At 36.9% G+C, this 21,384-nt stretch overlaps 1 protein-coding gene and 1 long non-coding RNA gene across 16 annotated transcripts in view; one reads left to right on the plus strand and one right to left on the minus strand.

Moving 5' to 3' along the window:
- The window catches only part of EYA1 (EYA transcriptional coactivator and phosphatase 1), a 419,064-nt gene that overhangs the window by 333,455 nt on the left and 64,225 nt on the right, over window positions 1–21,384 (plus strand). For all 15 annotated transcript variants that reach the window (XM_077876586.1, XM_077876588.1, XM_077876591.1 and 12 more), the window contains 2 exons: window positions 5,792–5,931; window positions 7,251–7,334. In XM_077876586.1, coding sequence (XP_077732712.1) covers window positions 5,792–5,931; window positions 7,251–7,334 — 224 coding nt within the window. The remainder of the gene's footprint in view (window positions 1–5,791; window positions 5,932–7,250; window positions 7,335–21,384) is intronic.
- Window positions 6,883–10,541, minus strand: LOC144300516 (uncharacterized). The gene is made up of 2 exons (XR_013367182.1): window positions 10,182–10,541; window positions 6,883–7,312 (listed from the first exon to the last, which is right to left on the minus strand). It is a non-coding gene; the product is annotated as an uncharacterized LOC144300516 (long non-coding RNA).

The following is a 21,384-nucleotide window of genomic DNA, read 5'->3' on the forward strand; positions in this document are numbered from 1 at the left end:
GATCTTTAGAGATTGATAGGAGTTTCACAGACAGATCAGGGAAGGGATGATAAGCATGAAGAAAAAGCATTGTAAGAAGAGGGAACAGCATGTTCAAAGTCATGAAACAGCCTAGCATGTTCAGGGAACTCAGATAATTAGGTGTGTCTGTCTGAAGTGTAGACTATGAAGGGAAGAGAGAAGTTGAACTTGGTGGGACTTCTCTTTACTTCAAGGCAGCTTAACATCATAAAATACTAGTTCAAACTACCTTTACAGGTATGTTGGTTTTATTTCATCTCATTTATTCCAGTTTTACAGTTGATGAAACTGACTCAGAAAAAGTAAACTTGCCCAAAGACATATTTCTAATAAGCAGTGAGATTATGATTTGAAATATGGTAGTTGAGTCCACAGGTCCTAAAATCTAGACCATCCTTCCTGTTCTACACTAGAAGTTGGGAGCATTGAAGATTTTTTAAAGTTTTCTTTCATGGTGGTGTAGGTGGTAATTGAAAGGTTTGGATACTAAGCTTGAAAACAAGCCTGTTGCAGTACTTTAAAGCAGGGATGATGAGAGCCTGAATTTAGAACAAAAGTATTCAGAAGGTAAAAGACCTAAAACTTAGTCTTAATTTGTTGGAGCTGATGAGGAATTTCTGGCTTGAAACACTGGGTTGATGTTGGTACCATTGATCAGACTCAGTAAGAGAGGAGGCTGATCCATTTGGGGACAACTTTAGTTGTGGTGCCCCTGGAATATTCAAATAGAGAGGTCTAGTAAGTAGTGGCGTATTCAGCCTGGAACTTATCATTGAAATCCCTCTTACAAATACTTCAAACTGCTGAGAGCTTTCAGTGAGATAGAGAAAATTGTCTTGTACTGCTGCTCAAGGTATAGTCTACCAACTATCTGCCTATCCACTAATTTTTTATTATATATATATATATATATATATATATATATATATAATTGTTATGTCCATATAACATAAGGATTTGCTTCAGAATGTAATCAACTGCATCACTAAGCACATTGTTTTCTTTTTAATCATAGCAAGACTTTTGATGAGGGGGGATTGCATTAATTAACATCCTGATACAAGCTCCTTATTTTGTCCCAGAGAGCACTTTGAGTATCAATAATACAAAAAACACTAATATTTAAGCTTTGGGTAGAGGAAAAGGTCTCTAAAGAGGCAAAAGTAATAGCGTGAGTAGTAGGATAAGAAGCAGAAAAAGGGGAAGTCAGGTTACTCTGATGTGACACAGTTTAAAGTAGCCAGTGGTCAGGACAGTCACAGAGAGGTACAATAAGGTTAATAAGAACTAAAAACAATTATTGAATTTCGCTATTACAGGGTCTTCAGTAACATGTTGGGAATTTTAACTCCTGTTTACTGTTGTCCTTTCTGTCTCATTTTTATCCCACCAATCTACCTCCTAAATACTTCTCATTTTGCCAGTTTGCCAAAGATCTCAGTAACTCTAAATCTAAATACTGTTGGATTCAATTTTGATGTTACTGATTATTCTCTCCTTCCTGATACTCTTTCCTCTATAACATGCTAACCTTGGTTTTCCTCCTGAGACCCCACCCATTTTTTTAAAGATTTTATTTATTTATTCATGAGAGACACAGAGAGAGACAGAGACAGGCAGAGGGAGAAGCAGGCTCCATGCAAGGAGCTGGATGTGGGACTCGATCCTGGGACTCTAGGATCACGCCCTGGGCTGAAGGCAGGTGCTAAACCACTAAGCCCTACCCATTTTTCTCTCCCTGTCTCTTCCTATACCCTCCATGTCTTTAATTATACCCATTTCTTTAATTACATTATGTATGGCATCAGTTTCCAAACCTAAACCCAGCCTACATGTCTTTCCTGAGCTTTAGGGTAGTCTAACAGCCTACTGGACATCTTGATTACGGCATACAATCTTCAAGTTCAGCATGTCCAAAGCTGAATGTGAATTCTCATCTACACACTTCCCTATAATCCCTTCTTCCTAAATCCCATACCTTATAGCTTCATCTTCATCTTCCCAGTTGTTAAACCACTGACATAAGCATCTTCCTTCCCTTCCTCCTCCTTTCTTATCCAATTAGTTATTGATTTCTCTCCCAGTGAAATCAATACACTTCAAATCTGTAGCTCTTCCAATCTCCACGACCTGCATGGGCCACCACCAATCCTCACTGAATTCACTTTTCCTACCTTGGTCTCTGCTTCTCAGTCTTGATTTGCCTCCAGTACTCATAGCACATTGGAACTAGAATCCTCTAAAGTGTAAATTTGATTTCATCCCTCTCTCCTTGATTCTTTGCCTGCCATTCCAACCTCATCTCTGTACTCTTTTTCTAGAGTCGGGTCAGATTGATTTTTTTTCAATTCTTTGACATGCTTGCACATGTTTTCTCTCTCTCCACCTTCACACATGTTCATGCACCTGCCTAGAGAACTTTTATAGTCTATTTTTCACTGGTAATTTTGTCCCCCATTTTCAAGAAGCTTCTGTAATCCTGTAAATCTAAGTTATGTGAACTTACTCTGTGGTTTCCCAGCATTCTACCTTTCTTATGCCATAACCCTTCCTAATTGTTTTCTAATCTCTTACTTTTGTTCATAAATCAGTACCTTCCTCTGAATTTTAAGCTCCATGACAACCATATCTGTATGATACATCATTATACTTCAAGCTCCTGATACAGTGCCTGGAGTGGGGTGGACATTTAGTCATTGTTTGTTAAATAAATGCTCCTCTGAGTATTTTCACATTCATTATCTAAGTGGGGGTAAAGTTGAATAATTTGGAAAGGATTTTAATGAAATATGAGATGTCAGTGGATTAGAAGATTAAATTATTTGTTGAGTTGTTTTACACTAATAGAAGGAAAAGAATAGAATCAGGAAAGCTGGTTAGGAGAGTAGAAGTGTTTAATCCCACTTCATAGAACAAAGAGGAAGAGATTTTTTTTTTTTTTTTAAATCTAGCCTGCATTGGGCAGCCCAGGTGGCTCAGCGGTTTAGCACCGCCTTCAGTCCAGGGCCTGATCCTGGAGACCTGGGATCGAGTCCCACGTCAAGCTCCCTGCATGGAGCCTGCTTCTCCCTCTTCCTGTGCCTCTGTCTCTCTTTCTCTCTTTCGTGAATAAATAAATAAAATCTTAAAAAAAAATCTAGCTTGCATCATTTAAATTTTATCTTTCGGGGATCCCTGGGTAGCTCAGCAGTTTAGCACCTGCCTTTGGCCCAGGGCATGATCCTGGAGTCTGGAGATCTAGTCCCACATCGGGCTCCCTGCATGAAGCCTGCTTCTCCCTCTGCCTGTGTCTGCCTCTCTCTCTCTCTCTCTCTCTCTCTCTCTCTCTGTGTGCTTCTCATGAATAAATAAATAAAATCTATTTTTTAAAAAAATTTATCTTCTAATAAATTGAGGCCTATAAGGTGTGTGTGTATGTGTGTGTGTTTTAATATTTAGACGTATCAGATTGTCCATATTTTAGGGCTTTTTCTCCACCTGGAAAAACTTTAGATGATTTAAAAATCCCCCTTTATACTTTGCCCATTGAACTTATTTTCTTTGGGGCCAGGTTTACAGAAGTGAGTAATCAATTTATCACTTTTTTTATTTCCCCTCCCAAAAAAAGTGGGTGGAATATATTTACAAAGATTTAATTAGTTCTAATGCAGTTATAAAGAAATACACACCAAGAAAAGGAATGGGCAATCCATACAAAGAAATCCAGGGTAAGAAAACCTCAATAAGATAAACTAGTTGGAGGAGAGAATTCACCCTAAACTAGCTGGAAGTGGAAGCAAAAGACACAATGCAATAAGATACATTGCTTAACATCTTTTAGCTTTTTGTCAAATATGAACTTCAAAATGTGGAAAGCTCACAAGTCAAGATGGACTTTGAAGTCAAGTACTTGAAGTATGAGTCCAATTAGATGCCCCTTGTGCCAGTTGCAAAGTAAATGCTCTGTCTTGAAACTGTTAAAGAGATCGGCATGTGTTCTGTCTCAAATGGTGGCTATCCAGGTTCGCATAGAGATATAGTTGCATAATTTTTAAAGAAAAAGAAGGTCAGAAAAAAAAAACAAGAAAAAGAAGGTCAGGACTTTTTCTTCAAAATACAACTTTGAATTCGTGGAGCCCCTTTAAAAATATGTTTTTTGGTTTTTGTTTTGTTTTGTTTTGTTTTTTGGTGCTCCTAATTTTCTATAAAACATGGAAGGCAGATGCTTGGCTTAGAACATTTGAGAAGATGCCACAGTCTTCTGCCTCTGCAAGAAAACAATCTAATAGGGATTTGGAGAATGTTAAACATGGACCAGCCAGCACTGTATTCTGATTGTTCCGTAAGATGGGTTAGCTCAAAAATGCATCCCATATAACTACATAAGCTGACCTAGTAAGTGGAGTTGTTTTGGATTTTCTGGCCATAATTAACTAATAGGCTTGTAAGGTATCATAATGATTTCTGAGTATAAGGATCACATTGCTGGTATATGTGATAAAGTTTGCTGGTCTTATTTCCTATGGCAGAGGACATGCAAAAAAGTCTCATCTAAAAATAATAGGAATCTGTTTAGATTTTAAAATTAAACAGGAGCTGTAGGGCTGTTCCATGTGATTTAGAAATGGAATTTACTCTGTCAAAGTCCATTCCTATCCACTGAAATTCCTAACTCTTAAACTTACTGAGACCATACTGAGACCATGTGGTTTGACACATGGCTAGCCTTGTTGGGACAGTCAAGGATGATAGTATATAATAAAGACTATTAGGTATTCACCTGTCCTCAATACTTTTCTGTTTGATGAAATGCAACATCAGCATCTCAATGAAAATTATCATTCCTTATATCAGCTTGAGAGATTCCAACCCACATCTAGTAGAGAAATCTGGCAAAGAGTTTGGGGTGGAGAGGCAGCACACTGGCACATCTGGAATTTGGGGAGATAGAAATTGTCTGATGGGTGAACTCTTAGAAGAAGAGACTATAAGGGGTTTTATTCATTGTGGAAGCAGGGTAAGAGCGTCCCCCTTCAACTCCACAACCACTACTCAGCCATTCCTCTAGCAGATTGGAAGTTGTTCTTTATTTTGTAGTTTCTATATAATTATTTCCATGATTTCTCTGAGTTACCCAGGTGAGCAATTTTAATGTTCTGTTTGAGATTTTTTTGGTTCAGAGACTAAAATACTGGAAGAATCCATGATGAATGTTGTACAGAGTATGGGCAGTACCCATATATCTGGTCTTCCTTATCTTGCCACTCCCTTGTTCTCACATAAAATGAGAGAGAAAAAGGAGGTTTTGAAATGTTCAATGAAAAATCTGCCTGCTAATTTGTTTTTTCCTGCCATAGAGTTGATTTTTCTTTCTCTGAACCAAAAACCTTTTTGTAGGTCGGCGAGGGGCTGGTAAGGCACATGTATGAACCTCTCAGTATGGCCAGGCACTATTTATGGAAAGAAAGAAAGACACAATTGTGGAAGTGGGGATAGGGGAGCTTTGTCTCATCATGGAGAACCACAAAGAAAAACTAGGCAGCTTACTACAACCTGCTGTCTTCCACCCTCAATTTAATTTTATTCATTTCTGATCACACATTCTTTCAAAAGAATGGATTCTTGGAATCAAATATCTCATAAATTATTTATCAATGGAAGTAAACGTAATGAAGATGAACAGAATGAAATGTGTTTTACTTTTCAAGCTTCTCCATGAATCAAAACAAGGTTGATCTTGACACCAGGGTAATAGAACCAAAAGATGAAAGACCTTCCTGTATTTCTACAGAGTACAGTACAATCCACAGCCCGTCAACACCCATTAAAGACTCAGATTCTGATCGATTGCGTCGAGGTTCAGATGGGAAGTCACGTGGACGGGGCCGAAGAAACAATAATCCTTCACCTCCCCCAGATTCTGATCTTGAGGTATGTCATTGCCAATGCCCTAGTAAATAACAAGGTATCCTGGTAGTTAAATGGTGGTTCTGTATACCTGTAATGTAAATGGCCATCAAGATGCCCAAATGCTTTGTTATTGCTTTCTTCTCTATATCATAAGTAAAGCATTATTTTCTTTTTATTATCACCTATAGGTAAAAATAATTATTTATGTTTTTTTCTGGCATTTTAACTACATGTAAAGCATCTGGTTATTTCTTTCTAATATAGTGAATTATATAATTTTGCTTATACAAAATTCTCTTATCTTGCTGTCATTGACATTTTAATTGAGTAAGTATCATATTAAAAATGCTTACTAAAGTCCACTTTGAAAATTGGACACGTTTATATATGTTGAGAAAGGAAAAGCTGGGATATTCTAAACTGAAATGGTAGTCATTTTATGAGACCTGTTTTGGTCGAGTTCAAAAGCAGGAGGGATTAAATAAAACCTTGAAGGGTAGATTTCATAGCCTTGAATCCACTGCAGTTAAGTTTCTGGGTTTTGCCTAATGAAATCTGATGGTGGAAAACATGATTATTTTGGCCGAAAAGATGGAAATTTCCCAGAAGAACCTATGTGTATGAATATATATATACTGGTATGAGTGGAAAGAGAAAGAAGAAAAGTAGGCTTGGGAAGCCTTTGTGGTATCTCAAAGATGTTTTTGAAGTGAATTCCTTCAAATCCAATTCCAGATATCCCAAGTGTGTCAAGAGCATGTGTGATGTGTCTGCTTATATTGTTAACTATCTGTAATCTGAAGAAAACGAGGCAGGAGTTCATGCATAACCCACCCATGTGATAACAATCATAAGGTGAATAGATGATATGAAGTTTTAAGTTTTATGTGCAGGTTTTTAATACTTAGCTTGATAAAAATAAAACATAAGATTCACTATTTTAACGCTTCTTAATAAGTAGAGAAGAGGAAAGAAAAATGGAATGATTTTTTAATTGATTGGCCCTTCTTTATCTCAAGAAATTATAAACTAGTTTTAGCTCATTATTCATTTTTTCAGAATAGAGAACTGAGAATCTACTTCAAAGTAGAAAGGACATTTATTATTGCTTGCTCATGTTGGTGTTGATGTCACTAGTATAATTAATATAATTACCTGAGGTTATGTACTCTGGAGAAAAGCTGGTGGATACTCTGGAACAGTTGTATTTTAGAAACATAGTAAATTCAGATTTTTTCCTTGTCTTCTATTTCAAGACTGCTTATTTATGCTGAGGTTAACTGAATAACAGGTTTCTTCAACCAAAGAAAAGATATATTGATTCAGTTCTTCTTTTGTAGAGGGTTTTCATCTGGGACTTGGATGAGACAATCATTGTATTCCATTCCTTGCTTACTGGGTCCTACGCCAACAGATATGGAAGGGTGAGTACCAAGAGACATCAGTTTTTAATTTCTTTAGAGTAAATATGCCTAGAACTGAATTTTTTGTCCAGATGGGAATGTGGTTTAACTGTAAATAATCTAAAATATGAAAGGGAGAACTACTTAATTTATTGATATAGTCAAATATATATGTAAGGCAAAAACATATAAATGAACAAAAGGAGGTTGTTTTTAGGTCCTTAAAAATGAGGTAAACTTTATGCAATTAAATTCATACTTATTTCAGACTCTAATGAATAAAAGTGTTTGAATACTATTCTAGGATGAAATATTAAAATATAGATGACATAAAGATTTTGTATTTTTTATATGCACTGTTATTTTACTTTTTTATCTGCAACGTATTCATGGAGCAAGTATTTTACATGTTATTGTCTTCAGTGATTAACAGTGTTAGTATTTTGCTTTCAAAATACCTGTTATGAGTGTCTTTATAAATCCCTTTGCTATGAGGCTATATTTATGTGAATGGTATGTAAAATTGGGCCTAGAATGACCATAGAACAAATAACTCCATGTCTGAGTTGTTATAATACTTGGTGTGGTAAGTAAAAAGGAATATTACAGACCACCTTCTACAAGTAGGAATTCAGCCTCAATGTTCTGCTTTTGGGCTTCTCAAAAACCTTAGAAATTCTTTTTGGAAAAAAAAAAAAATTCTTTTTGGTCTATTCCTTGGTGGTTTCATAAACCTTTCCCACACAAAAACCTTATTATTTAAAGTGGCCCTAGGTAATTTCTGAAGTTATCCTGTGAATATGGTATTTCTCATTTTTTTAATCTTTAAAGAAATCATAAGTCTTACATCAGGTTCAGAGCCTTAGGAACTGAATTCTGTGTCTTGGTGACTCCAGGTGTTTATTATAATTAAATGTAAAATTGATACCCACAAAATGTGCATGCTGTCATTACAGTATTTATCCAGGCACCCACTCTTTCAACAAATATATATTGAATGCCTGCCATGTAGGTATAGTTTGGCAGTGAAAGTTGAGGAATTATCAGTTGAACTTCACAGTGCAACTTTCATTCTCATAACCCTGAAGTTATACCTAATACCCCCAAAAAAAGCCTGGAAAAAATGCACATTTGTAAGAGCGAGAATATTCTAGAATATGCCACCCTTTAGATTTCTCTTTAGAAATAAGATATCTGTAAAACACAAAATGCCCCATCTAATTATTGTTAGATGTTCATAAGAAGACAGTGAACAAAAATACAGTATGATTATTAAGAGAAAAAAAGCCATTAGAATCAATCATTCAAAGAAATTCTCTACTTTGTGGCTACCACATAATAAGGATTCAATAAATATTTGCTGTGGTGTTTTTTATATTCTTCCTTCTATGAAGAATTACTACAAAACTAATATTTCTACAAAACTACTACTAGAGATTAATAGCTAAAATATCCATGTGTAATTAGTAGGAGGAATCCTGAAGATCTTCTTAACTGAAACATTTTAATGTCCCTACAACTAACTCCTAGGAAAGCAAGCCTTGGAACTCACACAAAATCATTGAAAAGAGCATGCACTTAGAACACCAGCATTTGAAAACCATCTAGAAAGTATTGAGTCTTTGAAAGCTTTTGTACTAAGGGCCAGATTGATGCAATGAGAGTTGTCTTATAAGGGCTCTGTTCACCACTGAAAGGGGTCAGCTTCGGGTAAGGTAGTGAGCATCCCATGACCCAATGGCCTGATGTCAGTCCCTGGCCATAAATCATTGGTTTACACATGGAATTTACACCTAACCTAGAAACCCCTGGCAGCTTAGAGTTTTTCATTCGGATTCTCAACAATATCTAAACCAAATATTACAATCGCACAAATTTTATTTTTAAAAGTGTCCACCATTAGTATTTTGAGGCTTCATCAAATGGTATTTTGTTAGTTTAGTTTTCTCATAAAAGAGTGTGTGATAAAAAGTTTTATCTCATATAATTTCTAAAACCAAATATGAGTGATCTGAAATATTTAAATGTAAGTTAACCATTCATTTATAGGTTAACAGGGGTTGGGGAGAAAGTAACCTCAGAAAGCTTGGTTCAGGAAGGTCTTCCTGAGCACAACTTTGAACCTGAGGTCAGACTAAAAGGTTGGTTGAGAATGTAACCATCAAGAGAAAGAGAGTTCTAAGCAGAGGAAGTTGGTTGAGAATGTAACCATCAAGAGAAAGAGAGTTCTAAGCAGAGGAAGTAGTGAGCATGAAAGCAGGAAAGGGTTTGATATTTGAGGGACAGAGAAGCGAATGTGGGTGAGCTGAGTGACGAAGATGCAGAGTTAAGATGTGGGCTGGGATGAGGGCAAGTACAAGCCATGTCAAGAAGGTCAGTCTCATTGCACATGCCATAGGAAGTCACTAGAGGACTTCAAGCAAGAGCATGACACGATCTGATTTAGATTATTTTGGCTGTATGTGGAGAACCAATGGTGGGGAAAGAGGGTTGGGGAAAAGAGGTATTAGGGGTGACTTGATGTATTAGCAGTAGAGATGGAAAGAACTAACTGGATTATGGATTTTATTGCAAATAGAGAAATAGAATTTACAAAGGATTCCATTTGGACTGGTGGGCAGTAATAGAGACGAGTGAAAAAAAATTCCCAGGTTTTTGTCCTAAGCAGCTGGGAAGCTAATCGTGTATTTGTTGAGAGGAGGAATACATCTCTTGGACCAGGCAAGAAGGTAGATGGAAGGTGAGCCTGGGACATACGGGAATGGGCAAGCCTTCAAATAACAGGTTTAGTGTTGACAGTACACAGCTCAGGATCGGAGGGTCCTCAGACACTCTAAATCTGATTTCACCTGAAATGTTTGTGAATACCTTCTTTGCAGTGAACACCTGTTGGCTCAATGCTATGAGGCATCCCTTCTGAAGACACATTGCTGAGGATGTTGAATTGTAGCTTGAAGCATGCAAGGAAGCTTGCTTAATGTTCTCTTTATTAGAGAACTTCAGAGTCAGGAAGAATTTGTTCTCAAATTTGTTCTCAAATGTGTGATTCAACAAGAATTCTTCTAAACAATGATAACAACCAAGCTGATCCCAATACCTTGCCTCCCTTTCATTCCTTTCACTAAGGAGAGAAGTCTTAAAGCAGTTGAAGGGCAAGCCTTCTTTCTTGGAACACAGTTTTGGTGGTGTCCCTGAGCATTGTTAAGGGAGCATGTGGTTGGGCCTTACTCTCCAGGCATATAAAGAAATGAATGCCTGACAATGTGATAGCTGTTCTGTCTCTATGGGAACCAGATACTTGAGAAGTAGCTTAGTCACAGTAGCTTAGGCAACTCAATGAGTAGGCCATTCAGTAAGAGGATACGGGATCTGGTTGATATAATACAAAATTAGGGCATGTTACAGCAATATGTACAAAAAAGTTTGAGAATGTCCCACCTTCCATGTAATCCTAGCTGTGGGAAGCAGGCATGTTGGGCATTATAAGGAAGTGTTTTATAACAAAGGTGATGGGAACAAAAAGAGGGTGCTTGGTACATGACAGGTCTGGCTAGCAAAGAGAAAAGAAAGAGCGTATTAACAGAAAAATGAAGTCCATGAGTGTGTTACCATAAATTAGGTTGTTAATAATGTCTGTCCTAGGGTTTTGTTTAATGCATTTTTAAAGGGGCTTTCAAACTAATCTACATCCCCCAGTTTTGCTGAAGAAAACTAGTCTTGATTTTATTTTCATTGAATGTTCTCTTTTAACTAGACAATATAATTCTGTTGTTAATTTCTATCCACATACCCCAAACTTATGTTTCAAGTAAGTATTGTGCTAGTGTCCTCAGCATAGTTCCTGTCTTATGGGATGGCATCCCAAGATATTTATAGTCAATGGCTTCATTGTTTCAATACTTTATTTTTATTGTTGCTTAACACCTGTGTCTCAGATGGATTGAGCCAGAACAGGTCTCCTAAAGGTAATGAGCCTCACCCCTCATTTTACACAAAAACTTAAACACGAACACTTAAGACAGCATAAAGCTTAGCATTTTTGACTGTAGGCCCTACTTATGAAGAATTTCCTATGTGCTAGTACTTGCTCAATTCACCAGTAGTTACCAAACCCATTTTACAGATAAGGAAACTCAGGCTTGGAAGGGGTTAGAGACTAAACGTCTGACAAAGTAAATACCGATTCTGTTTTAATGTAGTTGAAGCTTGACTGTCAAAAACCAAAACAACCAACAAAACAACACTTTGAATCTGGCATAGTGGCCAGGGAGTAAGTAATATGTGGTAGTGTCTTTAAATTTATGAATTACCAATATGAGATCCACCTGTGGTGAAATCGAAGGCATAACATTTGAATTCATATAGATCTAGACTCAAACCCAAGCTCTGACTTTTCAGTTCTTTGACCCTGGGTAAATTTTTTATTCACACTGAGCTCCAGTTCCCTCATCTATAAAACTGGATACTTGTCAAATTGTTTTAAGAATTCAGTTGGGACAATTGTATCTCTCAGTAAAGCCAGGAGAAGAAAGATCTAAGTTGTGAAATTAAAGGGCCCATCATTGTGTCCTATTAATAACAATAACCCAGTAATGAAAACAGCATATGTCACTGATTGATCTTGTATCTGCTGTCTAAACATTTGTTTTGTAATGCACCAGGCTTCTAGAAGGATGCTAGTCACCAGTGTGAATTTAAATCAACTAAGCCTCCCTAGTGAGTGTATACTGTAATCATTTAGGACATTGAGCAGAGAAAAAAATTGACAGCAGTTGAGGGAGCCAATTTTATTAGAACACTCCTGTTAACCAGTAAAGGTTACTCTTCTTACCTTGTTTCAGAGTGAGACACTAAACTCCAAAATCTTTTGAAGGATGATCCTCTTCTGTGGTGGCTAGTAAAGATGCTGAATTATTGGCATGGCACCAAAGTAGTCAGACATGCAGTGTCCTCCTTAGATTATACAGGATCTGGTTGCTTAGAATAATCTCTCTTTAGGAAGCTCCAGATCAGAGATTGGGAAATATTTATTAGCTGACCCTTTACCAAAAATGAAGGCTTTGTGGACCATATGCCTTCATAACTGCTCATTTCTGCCTTAGCAGTGCAAAAGCAGCCACAGACAGTAGACAGACAAATAAATGGATCTCTATTCCAATAAATCCTTACTTATAATTCCTAAATTTGAATTTCATGTAATTTTTGTATGTCATGAAATATTTTTCTTCTGTTAGATTTTAAAAATCCAGACCAAGTGTCTAGGCCAGTAATTGACAGACCATATTCCATAGGCTAAATCTGGTCCATGGTTTGTTTTTGTAGGGTTTCAAGCTAAGAATGTTGTTTAAATTTTTAAAGGGTTATGAAAAAGATGTGTCAGAGACTTTGATGGACTGCAAAACCTAAAATCTTTATTGTCTGTCCCTTTAGAGAAAAAGTTTGCCTACCTCTACTCTAGATCATGCTCTCACCTTTGTGGTGATTCATTTGCTTCTGTCTTTCAGGACATCAGGAAAATTCAGTAGCACACACACTGTGGCCAGCTAGATTGCAAACTTAGTGCAGGTATTGTATGTCTGTATCTGGGTCCCCAGTGAAGCATAAGCCAGCACATGAATTTGCTAGGGTAGGTGCAGTGGCTGTAACAAATAGGCCCAATATGTCATGACAATAGAAATTTATCATTTTTAGTGGCCTCAAGTGGATCTTCCAGTTTGCTTGGTTTAGGCAAGGATTGGTAGTGCAGATCATGGTTGTACCATCACACCATATAGCTTCTGAAGCTTCTGTGATCATTGTCATGAGCTTTCTACCCCACAGGGTGAAAAAGCAGGGGAGCATGAATGGGAGACTATACAGACCTGGCTTAGAAGGGGCACATACTTCTTCTGTTCACATAGCCCAGTGCAAAGGAGGTGGGAAGTATATGTAGCCTGTCTGTGTGCCCAGGAAGAAACAGAGAGAGTTTTGGTGGACAGGTGGCAGTAGCCACCACAGTTCTCAGTGAAGAACTATTTGATTAATAATGAGTGAAACCCAAAGCACACTTTCCACCGCAGCAGAGTGGTGCCCAAAGGCTATGTGACAGATGTTCAATCCCAGAGCACGGTCTCCTGATTTTATTTTCTTCTTTGTATATCAATACCAAGTGCAAAATGATGAAATAATTTATGGTTCCAGGTCCAACTTTTAGAAACCATGGGATGACAAAGAATCTAAACTCTCAAAACAAAAAGCCTTTTTTTTTTCATTTTTTGTTTCAAAAAGACAGTGTTTTTGACTATCAGAGGGCTGTCCAGCTGAAAGATCCTCCTTCATTCATTTTTTTGTCCTTATCTTTCCAGTTGTTCTCTTTCTGCCAGCCCTTTACCCCTGACAGCAAGTAAAATGTATATTCCTGCCTCCTCCTTGAATATGGCCTTATTTTCTTCAGACCTGTGAAAGGGAATGCAGTGAATGAACACAAATCACAGCTTTCCAGCCACAAGGCTGGCCTGCCACCGCTGGCATTGGACCTTCCTTGTTCTGTGGCCTCAGGAAGGCACCTCATATCTGAGTCTCACTTGCTCTATTTCAACCTTTCCATCTATAAGATGAAAGGAATCCCAGCATTACTGGGAGAACAATGTAAACCCTATAGAAACATACTTAGAGGCACTCCATAAATAAGAGCTTTTGCTTCCCCAGGGATTCAGAGAAAGGAGTGGGCAGTGGGAAAGGCAGTATTTTGTTGGTGCAGGTAGCAGAGAGGGAGAGGTAGAGGCAGAGCATAACCATGTAGGGGAAGGATAGGCAAAGTGGCTGGAGATCTATAAAATGTATTTAGAGGGTCAGAGTGGCCGAGGATGAGTAGCAGAGAATTTATTGAAATGGTAATAAAAATATTGTACCTTTGTTGAGCTTTTATAGTTTACACACCTGTCTCACATTTATTATACAACTGATTTCTAACCTTTTTTTTATCCCAGTGGAGACATGTGTCTCAGAAAAATTAAATGAACAGCTCCAGGAAGCATGTCTATTAACCGACAACACTAGGAACAGAATCTAGTCTTGTGATTGGTTCGTTGCCCTCAAAGAAGGGCTGGAGGGAGCGTTGAGTGTCAAGATTTTGTGCTGTAGGTGTGGGGATGCCATGAACGATAGTGGAGGAGCGTGATGGAATTGTACAATTGGGAAGATAAGCCCGATAGCAGAATAGATCATCACAGTTCTCCTGGTAGGAAGTAATAAAGGCCTAAGGAAATGGCTGTAACACTAGGAAAGAGAGAGATAGGAGAGTGGTTACAAATGAAATTTAGATAGGTCTTTTGATTGGATTAGCTGTTTAGGCTTTCGTTGGCACCGCGTGGGTCCCCATGTGTCGAGGCCAATTTGGCCAGTTCTTCTCTGGTTTTATTCTTCTTCCCTCCCACTTTGTACCACTTCTTGGCAGTTGTCTCAGGTTGGGATTCGTTGGGCTTTCTCCACAATCAAAATTAATCTTTGGAATGGTGAAGCTCTTTTTCTTATTTTCCACGTGGGTATTATTTTCATGATGTTGAAAGGGAGTCTCTTAAGGAGAAAATTAAAGTGGTTGGGTGTCACATATCTAATCAGTAAAAATGACCTGATTAGCCCCACCACAAGTTTGGGTTTGGTTTTGTTTTGTTCTTTTTAATCATTCAATCAGTAGTTCAACCGTGGTTTATTTTTCACGTGTATACACTCTCTCATGGTGATCCAGATTATTTCTTAGCTGGCATTAGAACTACACCCAACTCCTAAAACTTGGCAATTTAGGCCAGCTGTTCAGTGATAGGAGTTTCTAAAATTGCAAAAAGTTAATATTCCATTGATGGTATTGATGACTGTAGACAGGTGGAAAGCAAACAGTGGAGACTTTGGGTCTCCCAGGTTATATAGATCGCTTACATAACACTTTCAGTGATATTTTTAAAAAGAAACAACATTTTTGCATAATTTTTTTCTTCTCTCAGATAAGGAAGCTAATTTTCCTAATCTTATCTTTAATCCTTCCCTTGTGAGCAGCCAGCATGGGGCCTTAAAAATAGGCCCCTCCTGTACTCAGAGTGCCCATTCCTGTTTTTCAGCTTCTTTTCCCCCACCAAAACAAAAGATCCTGAATGAGAATTTATTTTAAATGACATCCAGGCCTTGTTTGTGGCTGTAATGTTAGCATTCTAAATAAGGACTTGTTGAAAGAGTCCAAAACATATTTTTGCTTTCATTTGATGGATGCTGCCCAAAGATTTGTTGTCAGTTTGAGCATACTTTACAAGATTTTCACATTGACCAACAAATCCTCATAAACCTGTCTACAATGTTAGCATCACACCTCACTGGGCCACTACAACAGAGTAATTGCTTGCCAAGGGAGGCTTAGCTGCCCACATAGGATCAGTGCAGATATAATTTAGGAACCGTATCCTTTGTTCTACAAATTCAAAATCTAAGTACCATATCCTGAAGAACTAGTTGAACTTTTGAAATGGTTGAACCATCTTCTAGTAACTCTTTCTAGCCTAAGGTTAATTCTTTAAACAGCAATCTTTAAAACATATTTCTATTTTTTGATCCAAAGAAGAATAGCATTGCTAGGAGTCTGTGTAGATGTGGTCTCATAGATGTAAGGGATACACATTCAAAAAAGAGAGATGCAAAAGACATTAGGCATATATTTAAAATGTGCTTATAAATTGAAAGTAGAATAGATAAAAATTTAAAAGTAATACTAACTTTTTTTTTTTTTTTTTTTTTACTTTCAGAAAAATAAATCCCCAACACCATAGGTACTTTGTAGAACTAAATTACTAATTAAAAATGCCATAGCTATCTAAAATTGGAACAATAGGGGTGCCTGGGTGGCTCAGTCAGTTAAGCATCAGATTCTTGGTTTCGGCTCAGCTAGTGATCTCAAGGTCCTTAGATCAAACCCATGTTGGGTTTTGAACTCAGTGTGGAGTTGCCTGGAGATTCTCTTTCTGTCTCCTTCCCACTCTGTCCCTCCCCACCACCTGAAAGAAGAAGCAAGGGAGGGATGGAGGGAGGGAGGAAGGAAATAAGGAAGATAAATCTTTAAAAAATTGGACCAATGACTTAGGTATTAAAATATCTCCTTGGGGGGCAGCCCAGGTGACTCAGTGGTTTAGCGCCACCTTCAGCCCAGGGCGTGATCCTGGGGACCCAGGATGGAGTCCCACATCGGGCTCCCTGCATGGAGCCTGCTTCTCCCTCTGCCTGTGTCTCTGCCCTGCCCCCCTCTCTCTGTGTGTCTGTCATGAATAAATAAATAAAATCTTAAAAAAAAATTTCCTTAGGATCTCAAAGAATTTAAATTCGATGAACATTCCATTACCTTTTGTGTTTGCTTAGTTTATTTTACCAGTAATTTTTTGCTTTTCAGTTAAGAAAAATAAGATACTAAAAGAAAAGAAATAAAAAGGCAAATGTCCCAGGATATGTCAGTAGGAACCAGAGTTACATTAAAAATAGGAACAATTTGGGGGGCATGTGACTCTTGATCTCAGGGTCATGAATTCAAGCCCCATGCTGGGTGTAGAGCATACTTTAAAAAACTTTTTTTAAATAGGAACAATTTTTTCTCTTAATGTTTTATTGCTATATCTAAGCAATAAAGAAAAATTCCTTATTAACATTTGGTACTATTTTTAATTGTTCTTATAGTAAAACTGAAATGATATGGTTATTCTCTTTGGACTGTACATGATCTGATGTAACATTTGATATTTGTGACATTTTTAAATCAAAACTAAAAATCTAGGGATGTATCTTTTAATACCTAAATAAAAGGAAGATATTTTTATAGTTAGATGAATGACTAGTTTTAAGACTTCTAGGGAAAGAAGGAAGTATTCTATTTTTATACTCAGAAACATTCTAGATCCTATTCTAAAACCCCAAGAAGAGATAAACAGGTTTTCTTTAAACTTTCTATCTTGAGGCTTAAAGGACTATGGATACTCTGAGACATTCTGAGAAGTAGAATTTATAAGAAAGTAAATGAACATGGGTTGAGAAAATCATTTTAAGTCAGATTCAATTCTGTGTGTGTGTGTGGTAGAGGGTGTGGGAGTGGTTCATGTTTGGCATTAAAAATAGATTAAATTGCCATGTGAAGCAAGGGAGTGAGAATTGAGGATGAGTGTGTATTACCCTCCAAATATTTTCTGTAGCATTTACTTAAAAGATAGTTAAGATCAAATATGTACAGAGGCGCCTGGGTGGCTCAGTCAGTTGAGTAAGTCATGGTTTTGGCTTAAGTCATGATCTCAAGGCTGTGAGATCGGGCTCTATGCTCGGCAGCAAGTCTACTTGACACTCTCACTGTCTACCTCTACCCCTCCCTGTGCTCACACACACATGTGCTCTCTCCTTCAAATAATCTTAAAAAAGAAAACAAATATATACAAATAATGGAATTAGCAATACAATTGTAACTATAATATTTCTCGACATAAACAATCTGAGAAGCATGAGCTTCAACCTGGTCACTGGAATAAAGCAAAAGTTGTGTAAGAAATTACCCACTGCTCCCCATCATCAGGCACATGGAGGAATTGACCACGGAGCCCTATTGGCTAGAGTATTCTGCTAATACCGTGTGGTCTCCATGCTAGGACTACCCCAAATTTAAGACTCTATCAAAAGAATTTGTCATAACAGAAGGCCCTCAGTAACTTACCCTTCTGGCAATAGTTTAGTTATGGGTAATGATCACTGAAAACATCCATGAAATAATTCAGAAAATTGTACTACCAAATGGCACCCTTCTCAAGTTGCACACACACAACCTCCTATGTTATACGGGCTGCAGTACCCAAGATACATACCTGGCTACCCACCCTTCTCTTACTTGAGACACCATTTGTTTCCCGGCCTGACACTACTGAGTCATTCAGAAAGTCAGTCTTTCATAACTTACTAAACGAATACATAGCTATAGTATTTATTTGTGTATATAGTATACTGTATAAATATTACATAGTATATGCATATAGCACATATATATAACAAATATATATATAGTATATATCTGTAATATAGTATGTATTTGTATGGTCTAGTAGTGCCAGCCATAATTTGTGCCTTCACAGAGCTTATAAATTAATAAAGGGGGCTGTTGGGAGAGAAGGAGTGACTCTCCAACAGTAATCTCTCACTGGGGCAAAACCGTTCTGAACTAATGCCACTAGAAATCCACAAAGAGTGAAACCACAAAATGTCCAAAGGAATGACAATATTACAAAAGAAACAAGTCTCCGTGTGTTATTCGTGACAAGTGTGCTCCAGTAGCTATGATCACTTCACTAGTAAGAAATAGCCAATAATAGGATGTTAGATGATAACACTAGTATTGTGGATGAGAAAGAAAAAAAAAAAAAAAGGATCTGCAGGAGCTGTACAACCAAAACATAAATGCCAGAGGCTCTAAATGAGATGCTTCTAGGGTTACTGCTATTCTTAAATTACACTGGGAATTCTTCTTTGCAGCCGATCAGCGTTGCAATGTGACACCACTATTCCTCCGTGTATGAGACGGAGGTCCTGTGGCTTCAATTATAAATGTAGGAGTTCCTCTGGTTTTCTGGAAAAGAACATCCCATGTGATAAAAATTAGTGGAGTTAATACAGGCAAAGCAGTGTCTGACATAGATTCTTGTGTATATTCTAAAGCTTACTTAAGCCTGGGTAAGGATTACCAAGCAAGGCCTAGCACCTTCTTTTCAATAAACGGTGTGTGCTGAGGAACTCTGTAAGGCTTTTGCAGTTTTGCCTTTAAAAAAATTTTGTCTTTGACGTTTTAAAAGTATGGTTTGAGTTTACTTTAAATTTTCAAAATAAATATCCATAGTTTCATCAACAAAAGACAGCCAATCTTACCTTGGCGAATGTTTTTTCTATATTAAAAAAAATTTTCTTATGCTAACTTCTAAACATACACAAAAGTAGGTGGGATAGTATAATGAAATTCATTGTAACCTCTTTAAACTAACAGTTGTCAAATCCTAGTTAATCGTATTGTATCTGTAACCTCACCACATCCCTCCCCTGCTCAGTCCTATGATTATTTTTGAAAGCTGATCCCAGATATGTTACTTAATTTGTGTATATTTCAATATGTATTTAAGACTCCATTAAAGGAATGTTTTTAGAATAGAAATAGTAGATGGTATCCAGCACTTTAGCCATCTAGCAAATTAGCAGTAATTTCTTAATGTTATAAAATGTGTAATCAAGTTATATTTCTCCAATTCTTATTAATTTTTAAGTTAAATAATGATAAAATACATATAATGTAAGCTCTACCTTCTTAGTCATTTTTTAAAACATTTTTAAAAGATTTATTTATGTATTTTAGAGAAAGAAAGAGAGGGAGAAGCAGAGTGAGAGGGAGAGCATCTCCAGCAGACTTCCTGTTGAGCACAAAGCCCAATGAGGGCCTTAATCTCACAAACCCTGAGATCATGACCGAGCCAAAACCAAGAGTCCAGTGCTTAACTGATTGAACCACCCAGGCACCCCCTTAGTCATTTTTAAGTGTGTAGTTCAGTAGTAGTAAATACATTCATATTGTTGTACAAACCAGTTTCCATAACTTACTGAAAGTCTATACATTAAATAACTCATACTGTCTCTATGATTTTGATAGCACTAAATACCGCATACAAGTAAAACCATACAGTATCCATCTTTTTGTGAATGACTTATTTCGCTTAGCATAATGTCTTCAAGGTTCATTCATGTCATATGCATGTGTCAAAATGTCCTTCCTTTTTAAGACTGAATAATAATATGCCATTTATATGGGTATATCACATTTTAGGTTATTCACCCGTCATTGGGCACTTCTTGGGTTGCTTCTACATTTTAGCTGTTGCGAATTAGGCTACCGTATGTATGGGTGTACAGACACCTTTTTCTTATTTTGCTTTATTTTTTGTACACCTGAAACTAATATGTCAACTATATTTCAATTAAAGGTTTTAAAATGCAAATACCTTTGAGACCCTGCTTTCAATTATTTTGGGTATATACCCAGAACTAGAATTGCTGGATCACACAGTAATTCTATGCCTAAATTTTTGAGAAACCGCCATACTACTTTTCATAGCAGCTGTACCATTTTATGTTCTCACTAACAGTGTATTAATATTCCATTTTCTCCATATGCTCATCAACACTCATTATTTTCTGTGCTCCCCCTCCCCTTGTTTGGTAGTAGCCATCCTAATGAGTGTGAAGTGGTATCTTATTGTAATTTTGATTCATGTTTCCCTAATGATTAGTAATATTGAGCATCTTTTCTTTTGCTTGTTCTTTGGAAGAATATCTATTCAAGTCTTTTGCCCATTTATTTAACAAATTGGTTTTTTGTTGTTGAATTATAGGAGTTCTTTATACATCCTGGATATTAGCCTCTTAGCAGATATGTGAGTTGTAAATATTTTCTCCCATCCCGTGGGTTGACTTTTTACTCTTTGATGCATAGAAGTTTTCAGATATGGTCTAATTTATCTGTCTTTTCTGTTATTGTTTATGCTTATAATATCTAAGAAGTTACTGCCAAATCCAGTATCATAAAGCTTTTTCTACAAAAGTATTATACTTTCACCCTTAAATTTAGGTCTTTGATCCATTTTGAGCTAATTTTTATATATGGCATAAGGTAAGGAACCAACTTTGTTCTTTTACATTTGGATATCCAGTTTTCCCAGCACAATTTGTTGAAAAGACAACATTCTGCATTGAATGCAGAATCATTTCTGCATTAAATGGTCTTGGTACCCCTGCTGAAAATCATTTGACCATATGAATAAGAGTTTATTTCTGGACCTTCTTATATTCCATTCGTCTATATCTCTTTCTTTATATCAGTACCACCCTATTTTGATTACTGTAGCTTTATAATAATCTTTGAAGCCAGAAGTATGAGACCCACCTGTGTTCTTTTCCAAGATTGCTTTGTCTATTTAGAGTCCTTTGAGATTCCATTTGAATTTATGATGGATTTTTCCATTTCTGTAAAAAGTGCCATTGAGAATTTGAT

Source organism: Canis aureus, chromosome 28 (genome assembly GCF_053574225.1).
Source record: "Canis aureus isolate CA01 chromosome 28, VMU_Caureus_v.1.0, whole genome shotgun sequence".
Taxonomy (NCBI): domain Eukaryota; kingdom Metazoa; phylum Chordata; class Mammalia; order Carnivora; family Canidae; genus Canis; species Canis aureus.